General features: G+C 43.0%; 1 protein-coding gene across 1 annotated transcript; it reads right to left on the bottom strand.

Annotated features, from left to right (window-relative positions):
• Window positions 1–248: 248 nt before the first annotated feature.
• LOC311503044 (adapter molecule crk-like) lies at window positions 249–9,871 on the bottom strand. Its single transcript, XM_084565544.1, has 3 exons — window positions 9,379–9,871; window positions 7,238–7,839; window positions 249–5,169 (listed from the first exon to the last, which is right to left on the bottom strand). Exons 1-3 carry the CDS (start codon window positions 9,596–9,598, stop codon window positions 5,035–5,037), a joined length of 957 nt encoding a protein of 318 aa, XP_084421670.1. The 5' UTR covers window positions 9,599–9,871; the 3' UTR covers window positions 249–5,034.
• Between the last annotated feature and the right edge of the window lie 1,477 nt (window positions 9,872–11,348).

The raw sequence follows: 11,348 nt of genomic DNA, 5'->3' as shown, positions 1-11,348 counted from the left end.
CCCCAAAATAAACCACCCAAACTCAATTCAAACACTGTCTAATTTAGCTATAAAAGATTCTCAGCAAATGCAACACCGAAAATAATAATTTTATTTAATTAATTGGCAGTGTCCTTTCAATTCGGCATATAGTTAAAGCAGAAATACAGACCATTTCTGTTTATTTTTCAATTATTTTGTCCCAGTGTCTTTTACCATTTTGGATTATGGAATAACTTCACCCAGTCTGGCAGTTTGGTACACATTTTTTATTTGTTGGCTAGGCATATTAACATCATTACATGCTAGAGAAAATAAAAAGGCCATTTCAAAATAATATATTTTCATAACACTTTTAACACATTGTACAATCTCTTTAAAAAAACAAACATCCTGTTTTTGCTTGTTCGGTCCTCTTAAACCTTGATCGACATGGCACAAAAGCAAAAAATATATACCATAAATGAAAAAAAACAAACAATTATTAAACGTTATTTGGCATGATGAGGCGTTTTCTTGAGGCGCAGAGGAAGTAAGGTGCATATTGTAGGATGGTCAGTGGTGGTCAATGGTTCTTGACTTCTTAAAGGCAGCCGTCAAGTGGGGGGTTTTGTGTCGTGCATGTGAACGCAGCACCCGGATAACAGTTCAGAAAAGGCATTTCTTTCAAAAGGGACATGTGGCACAAACAAAAACCATCATCCAGTTGATGGATGATGGTTGATAAGTGGCATTAAGTTTGCATTTTTTGTTCTACATTTCCCCAAAGCACTGAAAATACCACATCCGCCGCAGCAGCAGCACACATCCATTTAGTGAACTTTTTGCACGTAAGCAGTAAAAACGTCAAAAATCGAATAACAAATATTAGAAATATTGCATGTGTTTATTTATACAGTGCATACGGGACTGTACAGACTGTATGTGGCTCAAAATACTCAATAAACATATCATGGTAATAAAAAATATGCCGTTAATGTAGCATACAAAAATATCTTTGTCTCATAAACAAAAAGGAATGGAGGGAAAATATTCCACAATGTAAACGAAGACTATTGCATTTCTCAACGTCAGGGGTCGGACACACAGACTTCTGCGGAAGCACAAAAGCAGAAACATGCATCCTGAATTCTTTTCTAATTTGATTTAATCGCCCTTTAAAAACCGTGATAATTTAGTCAACCAATAAATGCGCCTTTATTTGCATCTATAATATACAGCAGGTACACTTATTTGTCCATTTCTGCTTTTCATCTTTAATAAATAAGTCTAAAACCACCCATGTGTCAAACTCCTTGGAGTTTTTAAACGTGTAGGTTTATTAGATCCGACTCCGGTGAATTATGGGAGCGCCCTCGAGGCTTCAGGCTGGCCAGTTATTACAGAAACTCCTCATCTTTTCCAAAACTACAACTTGAGGTAGAGAGGATGTAACTCAGAAGACCCTCCCCGGTGACGAACTCAACGACTTCTGCGTACAGCTGGAATTTCACCATGTTCCCAGTCACATGCAGGCACAAAGAAGAATTCACTGCATTCATGCATACACCGATCAGCCATGACATTAAAACCACCGGCGTGTGAAGGGAAGAACAAGCAGGACACCTTGATCCAGGTCTGATGCTCACATGTCCATTTTATCAGTGGACATGTGTCGGTATGGACGTCCTGACTGGTCTGCAGCTCTCTCCACTTTGTGTTCTGACTCCTGTTTATCAGAATGAACTTTTCCAACAATCCCGAGTAGCAGTAGCTCATCTGTTGGGTGGGTCCACCTCGGACCACTCTGCAGACCAGGAGCACCACACAGCCCCTTGTCCCAGTAGCTCAAATCACACGTATTTTGAGGACAAAGTGTTCCTTTGCTGCCTAATATGTGTTACGACCAGTCTTGTTGTTATGGCTGATTGGTGTATTATATAAAAGTACGACACACCTTGGCAAATAAAACCCAACCTCTCACACACACTCTCTCTCTTTCTCAGAAACAGTGTTATATCAGTGTCGATGCCCTTGACCACATTTTACGACCACTTTCAAGTCACCTAATTAGTGTTCACAAGCTTACACCGTCAAATAATGAAGAAAAAAAACTCCCAAGTTGATGATTCCTCTGCCTGCTTTGGCACAAAAACAAAAAAAATATATATAATGTAAGTAACAGATGGTTATTTTTATTTTTTTTTTACATTGACGTGGTGCTATGAGAACTTTATGTATAAAAGCTGATTAGAAACAGCGAGTGTCAACATCACCGCGTCCATTTTACTGGATCTAAATAAAAATGCAGCATTAGTGTTAAAGGTGGATTTTGTCCTAAAAGCATCGAGGACAAAAAATAAAAAATAAAAATAAAGAAAATTTCCCTCCACCTTTCTCTCCTCTCATTGTTCTTTTGTTCTTTCACACGGCTGCATTCGAAGACATCCACGATGGCGTGGGTAGTGTTTGCAAAGAGGAATAAAGTTTACAGTATTTATGTTCGGCATGTGGATCTATATATATATTTATATAGTCAAGTCTATTATAGTATTTTCCACTTTTTGTACAAAAAAAAAAAAAAAAAAAAGAGGAGTTCCACAAGTCATCCAGTAAAAGTCTTCACAAGATGATTCAAGAGGGTGGGGACGCGAGGAGGGAAGAGCAGGCAGGCAGAGCGGCGACACTGTCCTGGAGGTGAGTAAACTAGGGTTGGACTGATATCGGTCACTGGTGACAAGACAAGATTAGCAGCTTCTGATCTAAGTCCATATACCAACACCTGACTGGTGCCTGCAGCTGCTAGTCTACTTCCTGTTTTGCACAGAGTAATGATTTAAGAGCTGTAAAGTGATTATAACTGATGGGCAACAGCTTTGGTGACTGTCAGCTCGCTCACGGAGGAATTAAATGTTTGTACGGCTGCGTCTTAAGCTACGTTTCTAATTTTTTGACGTGCGTGGCGGCATATTAGCCTGGTCGTTACCATCCTACGTTTCCGCCCAAAATTTGATTTCGGTCTGGCACGGAGTCTGGCCCAAATTGCACTTCTACGGTTCGCGTGTAACCGCGCCAATCAGCGAACAGTTGAGTGATGACGCGGAACTCGCCTGCCGAGTTGCTTGTAGTCCAGCGAAGCTTGTAGTTCAACAGCATAGCAACAATGGCGACGGAGGAAGAGACGCTAGAAGCCATCCGCGAAGTTGTCTCAACTCTCGAGAGCATCACGGAATTAAAACCAGAACAAGAGGCTTGTCTTGTCAGTTTTATAAATGGCAAGGACGTCGTAGCTCTCCTTCCAACTGGCTTTGGGAAAAGTTTGATTTATTTAACTGGAAGCGGAAGTGGTAAGCGTAAGAGCCTGAACTCCGGCGCACAATATACGTCATTACCAAACGTTGCTGATTGGTTAAGGGAACTCCAATGATTTTAAACCTCAAAATAAGCATCCGCCCATTACGGAGACAGATTCCTATTACATTGGGCCAGACTAACGTGCCAGACCGAAATCAAATTTCAGGAGGAAACGTAGGATGGTAACGACCAGGCTAGCGGCATATATTCATGTGTTGTGAATTTGCAGAGTAACTAAAAGCTGTCAAAAGTGTGTGTTTCTCGTGCAAATGCACCACACGAAACACAAACGTAGGGGCGGGATTTCTAAATCACGTATTTAGGTAATATTAATCAGGTGCAAGTCGGGCTTTAGCTTGAGAATCTGCTACGACTTTGAGTTTGAACAACGGTTGGACGAATATATTGGACATCAGTGATTGGCGGAGTTCGACGCCGGCCATTTTTTGGGGTTGATTTTCGTCCCTTTTATTTAAATAAAAACACAAAAAAGTTATTTGAATGGTTTGCCTCTTTGAGAATTCAACTCAAAACAGTAGCTGAGCTCGGGGTACCAGGGGAACGAGGCTTCTGTGGGGGTGAATCTTGGCTGGGATAGTTGGTGGAGGCTTTTAAGTGTGGGACCTCTTCCTGGTCCGGCTGGGGCTATCTTTCACCAAACAGGGTCGTGAGTAAATGACAGTTGAGCAGCGTTCAGGGATTGTCGTCCTTAACGGCAATCCCTGAATCATATTTAACAACTGCACCATATATGGAGCGCATAGCTTTAGCTTTTAGTCAATTTTTCGTTCCTTTGTTTGATAGGTTGCAGTAAATAGAGACGGGAGGTGATGGGAGAGATAAAGGGGTTAGGAAAGGCACAGGTTGGAATCCAACCAGAGACTTAAAGCCCCAGTAAAATAGAATCTGTTATCCTGTTTGTTCATGTAGGCGTCTGACAGCGTCCAAATAGTGTCTGACAACTATTCAGCCTCTCTTTGAATAGGATCTCCGTGTGATTGCATTTAATTCAACCAGTTTAGTCTATAGCCGGTAATGTTTTAGCAAAGTTTGACTTTAGATTTAAGATTTTTAAACAGATTTATGAGGGTAATTTGAACGGAAATGTGTCCAAATAGAATAAATATTATGTCCGATAAAATAATAAATCAGATTGTAATGTAGGCTATTGCTTATTCAGGTTACAAAACCATTTCAGGCAGACTCTGTGTTGCAGTTTAGTTCAAAGCACCCCCAAAATAATGTTCTATTGTTCCTATATATTGTACGCTAAACAAATAAAATACAAAAAGCAAATAAAACCACTCTAAAATTAAAGAGTTGCTGTTTTTTTATTTTATTTGGTCACCGTTTACTTGTGCTTCTGGCCGTTAACCTCCCACGCCTGCTTTCTTTAAATGTTAAACCAATCGACGTCCACTTGAATAAGAAGCCGGCGGTGACGCTGGTGCGACTGAATATAAAAAGCAAACCGATATCAGTCTGACCTTAGCACAAACCTTTCAGCACGACCGACGTCCGTTAAAAAATGGCGTCAGGCGAGGTCACCCAACAGGTCACGTGTCGGCAGGGTCAGGAGAGATGGTTTAGCTCGTAGGGTTCATACGCCGCGTGCTCTGGCAAAATCTTTTTTTCTTCCCGGGCATTGCAAAAAGAGTTGTGCTGTAGGTGACGGGAATGTGTTTGTGTTTGTGTTTGTGTGTGCGTGCGTGCGTGCGCTCCTCAGCTCTCGTCGTCGGGATGATACTGTTCCAGCAGTCGAACGTGGGTGAAGGGAAAGTGGCCTCGCTTGCCCTTGCACTCGCCCTCCCACTGGCCGTTCACGTTGATCTTGGTCACTTTTACCGTGTCCCCCAGCTGTTGAGAAGACAAGGAGAACGTTCAGTAAGTCAGGGATGAAACGCTTCAGCTTCCTGCTCTAGACCCACGCACGCCGAACCCCGTCGATACGAGCTCGACGGGTTCTGGAGGGTTTACTGGACGATATGATGATCGTAAAAGGGCACAACAAATGAACCGTTTATATCCAGATAACTGAATTCACACAAAGTCTGGAGGAGGCTGAATAATATCTGATTTGAGCCAGGGGAGCTTTGAGGTTTTATAAACTCAACTACAGATACTTTAAAGTACAGTAAAGTACCAGCATGTACTGACTACACTAAGCTGTTGTTTGACAGCCTATACTTGGGCAAGCCGCACGAGTATCTTGGAACCAGTTTAACAACAGCGTCGGTTTATAAACACAACGCGGTGTCACGCAGTCTGCTTCGTCTCATGCACTCGTCTTCCCCTCTCGTTAATTCAAACAAAGCGGAGGCGCCCGCGTTTCCTGAGAAGGCTCAAATAAACAGCGGTGCACGCACGGGAGAGCTCCGCGAGCCCCGACCGGTAACGGCCGAGGGTTTTAAGAGGTGGCTCCGCTGGAAGTTAGTTACCAAACCGGTGCAACAGTAGGACGGCGTGAGAATTCAACCACCGCAATGACCAGTTATTCTTTATTATTCAACCCAACTCTGAGCTGCAGCTTCCTCGGTGTACGCACTTTCTATTTTCTCAGTTTCATATATTTGGATTTGAACTGGTGGTTGCACATAACGAGGAATCAGACTCTGGCTCGACATGCTAGCAAACGACGAGCTATCGGGACAAGCTGCAGAAAATCCAGTGTAACTAGACATTTCCTTGTCCACGTGTCCCAGCACTTGGACAAGCACAGAGACGTCCCCTCATGTTCAGCCTCCTACTCAGACGAAAGTTACTGTTGATCCTCATTTATTATCTTTGGATCCAATACGAGCAGCCGCCACCACTCCACTCCCCCCCCTCCTCCTGATCGGTGTCGGGACGATCAAGGCGTTTTTAAAAATGAATCAGATCTGTATCAGGCTCGAGCCAAGCCCAATTTCATTTTAGGGCTGCTATAAACCAAATCAATGTCCCCGTGTAAGCGTTATAATGTTTTATTCCTCTTTGATGCTCGGGATCAAAACCGCCGCAAAATAAATAAAATAAGATAAAACCAAATAAAGAAGACGACGACGACTTCTCCTTCCGTTTTAGCGGTGGTTTGTCAACGCTTCATCAAAGCTGCCAAAAATCAAAGTAGAAGAAGAAATCATGTGACTGAACACGTCTGCTGCGTGGAAGAACGTTTTACTCTGGAAAATGAAGCCAGTCAGTGAGAAATTAGTAAATTACGCAACGTGGATGTTTAGTGACGTTGGTAGTTGGAGATAATTAAAGTTCAAACAACAACAAGAAACGCTGAAGACTACGTTTAAAAGAAGAAGAAACTTTTCCTGAAGACGGCGTCAAGGAGAAAAACAGCACTAACCACCGTTAAAACAAGAGGAACAAGACGTTTTGATGCTACGGGGTCGTGGTTTTGGTTTATGGGAGACCTAAAATAAAAGACCAGGCCTGGCTGAAGCTCCATACCCATTTAATCATTTTAAAAACGCATGGATTAGTCTGATACCGATCGGGACATCCCTAATGTTTCATGGTCTGTGGTGACTTCATTTGGACCAGATGATGTCAAACTGTCTATTAATCTTCATTTTATTTACTACCCTGCACTATCTGTCCCAGGAAAGCAGCCTTTAGCGACAGGCCTGGTGCAACACTGTATGTTGTAACGTTCACAATTACTCCAGTGGGTCACAGTGTGTGTGTACATAAAGAGAGGCTATTGTAAAGGATCTTGTGTTTGTCTCCCTGTACAGAGCCGTCTCCACCGTGAACATCCTCATGTGCGCTGTCAGTTTGCATTTGCAAAGACACTCTTGTGTGCATGCTCACACGCATGAGTAGGCCATTATGGCTCGTCGCAGCTCGGGACCCCAAATAAAAAGACGCATAAAAGAGGTCGACAGTGAATAGAGGGGCAGCCCTGGAAATGAATGGCGAGGGGAGTTAGTACCTCCAGAGCGAGCGCCGTCTTGTCGTAGGCGTTGGGCACCCTCTTCTGAATGGCTCGGGCATAGACGGGCCCATTCTGTAGGTTGGGAAGCTGGGTGTTGACCACAGGCTGAGCATACTGACCCGGGTCCCCCAGAGCGTTGGCCTGAGGGGACCCTGTTCCATCCGTGCTGCTACCCACTACCCCTCCAACCTGACTTAACCGTCCCGAGACCACAGCAGGGGGCCCGCCAGAAGTGGGTGAGGCCGGCCGGTACTTCTCCACGTAGGGCACGGGGATCATGCCGACCCGGCCCTCCTGGCTAGCAGCGTTCCACCACTGGTCCTCGGGCTTCTCCAGCACGCGCAGGATGTCGCCCATGCGGAAGGGCAGGTCCTCATCGTCGTTGCCGGGGAAGTCGAAGAGCGCCCGGACGAACTCGGCCTCGTCGGACGGCTGGGGGGGCCCGGCGGAGGAGGAGCTGACGAAGCCGGTGTGCGTGGCCCTGCTTAGAGGCTCTATGAGCGTGGTGGTGTCCAGGTAATGGATCTTGTAGAACTCCAGAAGGGCTGGCAGCGCCTCGAACTCCTGGTCGCCGATACGAAACCGAGGAGAAAGCAAACCTGGAAGAGGACAGGTTGTTAGTTCACTGAATGTAAAACATAATAGCCGAGTGAATAACACTGGTTATCTGGTTATTACAACATCTGTCTGTGGGAAGGATATATCAGAAAGCAAGAGAACAATGTTAGAACCAGCAAAAATGGACAAGTGGACGGATTTAAGCGACTTTAACAAGAACCAAATTGTCAGGACAGCTCTTGTAGGGTGTTCCTGGTCTACAGTGGTCAGTACATGAGGTCCGATCCAACATACGCGCTACTGTAGCTCAAACACCTGAAAAAGGTGAAGCTGGTTCTGATAGAAAGGAGTCAGAGGTGGTGGAGGTGCAGGTGCTCGGTCTGCAACAGTGTTCAGGTGGTGGTGCGTATCAAAACTTCCACATAAATGACCTGGGAACTTAACATCGTACCGAGATCATCACTTTTAGGATGTAGGACGTGCAGGATGTAGGCCCCTGGGTGTTAATATTCCCGACACTTCCCTACGATTCAGACAGTTCAACAAATGCATCACAGATCATTTGTCACACAGTTCCTGCAGAACACAGCTACGTAGGGAGACGGAGATAACATTGCACAATGCTACGGAAGTGCAAAAAAGATAGGGATTGTGCAACAATCCTAAACGGCTACAAGCACAGCAGGAGACCTGAGAGCAGGGATGTATGTGTGTGTGTGTGTGCAACAGGGCTGGATCACAGACATTCCTGAAACACCAATCTGACCAGTCATCCACCGCTTGTGACAGCGGAACTTGCCGGGTTTCATTCAGACCCAGTGGCGGCGGCGGCAGGACCAGCCCAGCCCAGCCCACCTCACCTCACCTCACCCCCGCTGGCCGCTGACCTACCACCCTGCTGCTAAACTAGAACAAAACACCACCTCAACTCTCAGTCTGGGAAAAAAATACTAAATAATTTCCCCTTGAAATGTGTTAAAATGAATAAAATCTGAGTTGCTGCTTAAAAAATAGCAGCTAGCCAAACTTTCACCGAACTCCATTCAAAAACTACACCACTTTAACGTTACTTTGCTTAACCATCAAATACACGTTTTGAACACCCACGTCTTATAATTTTCTTGAAATTAATAAATTAAATTCATAAATCTGTTACACTTGGATTAACCCCCCAAAAAGCTGTACGCTCATTTAATGCCAGTCAATGGTGTTCACACTCAATCTCAGTAGCCGGCTAGCTACACAGCTGTGGGCGGTAGTGCGCTGTACAAACCACGTGAGAAAGCCTTTATTTTTATTAAACCGAGAAAATATTTTAATATTATATACACGCCGATGTTTAAAGACGCTTCCAAAAACATGATACATGTGTAAAGTTCGCTAGTAAATAGTGAGAATAGGCAGATATGACAACATCTTGTTAAATTGGACAATTCTTAAAGGGGGTTCTGCATGGCTTGACAAGTGAGAGGGGTGTATCAGTGCTAAATCAAAGCGTTTGACAATGAAAATGAACATTTAAACATATGGGTCGAGTTTAGCCGTGTGGCCAGCAAGGTGAGAGATACGTTTGACGTTACCTGAGCTGGACTGCCGGTTGTTAACGACGCTGTTGATTATATAATGGGACACTTTGGAGTTCTCTGAAACGGACAGCACGTAGTCACCGGGGCTGGTGATCGAGTCCCTCACCAGGAAAACACCGTGTCTCTGCCCCGTTAAAAGAGTAACCGTCTCCTGGCGGGTCAGCCGCCCCCAGTACCAGCTACCACGGTCTTCGGCATCAAAATTACCGGCCATGGTTGCGAAATCCAGTCCGAGGCTTGAGGCCTTTTCCCCTTCGCCCCTCCCTATCCGCAACTCATACAAAAACTTTGGTTGACTAACCGCCGCTGGAAAAAAATAAAATAAAACTACAAAAACTAATAATGACACGACTTGGACAAGTTGCGGCAATAATGTGGAGCCGGTTAAATAAACCGAAGTGTTACCGCTACAAAAAAAACACAATTATTTACTGATTAAATGCTAATATCACAACAAAAATCTAAACTAATGTGCAACAAGAAACTCCGGGACTGAAATGGCGGATCTAGGGAAAAGTTGACCTCATCTACCGGAAGGGATGCCTGGTCAACGGGAAGCGTTGCATTCAAGTCCCCGTAAAAAAATTGGAACACGACCAGACAATCTTTTTATTTCCTCCAGATTACATCTCTATATGCTGCCAACATCCACCGTTTATTGAACATACATTAATAATTCGTTCACTTATTAACTGAAAATATTAAAATCCTAAGAAATGACGCGGTGTGTAGAATGATCGGACTCCACTGAGTCCCCTAAACGCACCACGGTTAAACTTTTTCCGCAGAAGTTCAAAAACGTGCACGTTGGGAAAATTGTAAATTACAGATTTTAATCCCACAGTTTTACAAATAAAATGTTAACATTTACAAATAATAATAATAATAATAATAATAATAATAAATCCACATTTTTCTTTTATCTTAAAATTATTTTGATTAGGCGATGGAAATTAAAATTTACAAATGGTTTGAACAATATTCTCAGTCTCACTTAGATTGGTTTGTATTCATCCACTAAGCAGATACTGAAATTAATGGTCTTGAAACACTTAAAATTACACTTTATAAAGACCAAGAAAGAAAAGCTCAAGAGTATTTTAGGTCAAAGGGCAATTTGCTGTATATTTGCAGCTTCTTCACCTGCAGACTGCTGCACCAGGCTGCACAGCACCATCCTGAGTCAACAATAACCCACACCCTAGACTTGGCATTGATTTAGTTATTTTTTGCACAAATAAATCTCCTTTTTGCACTGCTTAATGTTGCATGAACCACTACCTCACTGTCTTGTCCAATACGCTTTATAGTTTTAGCAATTATTTATTTGTAAAGTTTCCCACCACTACACTGTACATACAGAATGTCTTTATATTTATATTTTAGAGTGTTTATTTTGTATATATATGTTTTCCAAACTTGTTATTGTTTTTTTGTAATATCCCTGTCAAATTCGTTTGTGTATTTTATATATATTTTTGCCAAATTCTGCGGTACTGTGACAAGGAAGTTTCCCATTTGTGGGATAAATAAACTCTGTCTTCTGTCTTTTCCTACCAGCAGATGGCAATGTACATTCTGTCTGCAGTTTGAAGCTCGGCCTTCTCAGCCTTTCTCTGACAAACGCTGGAGGAAAAAAAACCTTTTTCTCTTAATTGCAGCAAACCTGCACACAAATCCATCCGTGTCTGCAAGATTTCCATCGTGAACCGGAGCGTGCGTGTGTTTATTATTTAAATTATTAAATTAAAAAATATATAGTAAAAGATTTGTGGCTTTGAATCACGAATAAATAAGAGAAATAAGTCTACAGTTGTGTATTTATACTCAATAACACACCATTTAATACTGAACTAAAAACTTCAAACAAGTCTGAGCAGTGATATTGATCATTTTGCACCTTTTAAGAATGATTCATGCATATAAATAAATTATTTATACTGTTACACTTACACTGATTGATT

This window comes from Chelon labrosus (assembly GCF_963514085.1).
Source record: "Chelon labrosus genome assembly, chromosome: 17".
NCBI lineage: Eukaryota > Metazoa > Chordata > Actinopteri > Mugiliformes > Mugilidae > Chelon > Chelon labrosus.
The sequence above is the reverse complement of the archived record's forward strand: the minus strand, read 5'-3'. Positions and strand labels throughout refer to the sequence as shown.

Bases quoted from the DNA above. Each gene is read 5' to 3' on its own strand.
- LOC311503044 (XM_084565544.1), bottom strand. From the start codon at position 9,598: ATGGCCGGTAATTTTGATGCCGAAGACCGTGGTAGCTGGTACTGGGGG. The intron at 7,840-9,378 runs GTAACGTCAAAC...GTCCTCTTCCAG, and splicing joins CAACCGGCAGTCCAGCTCAG to GTTTGCTTTCTCCTCGGTTT. The intron at 5,170-7,237 runs GTACTAACTCCC...TCTTCTCAACAG, and splicing joins AGACGGCGCTCGCTCTGGAG to CTGGGGGACACGGTAAAAGT.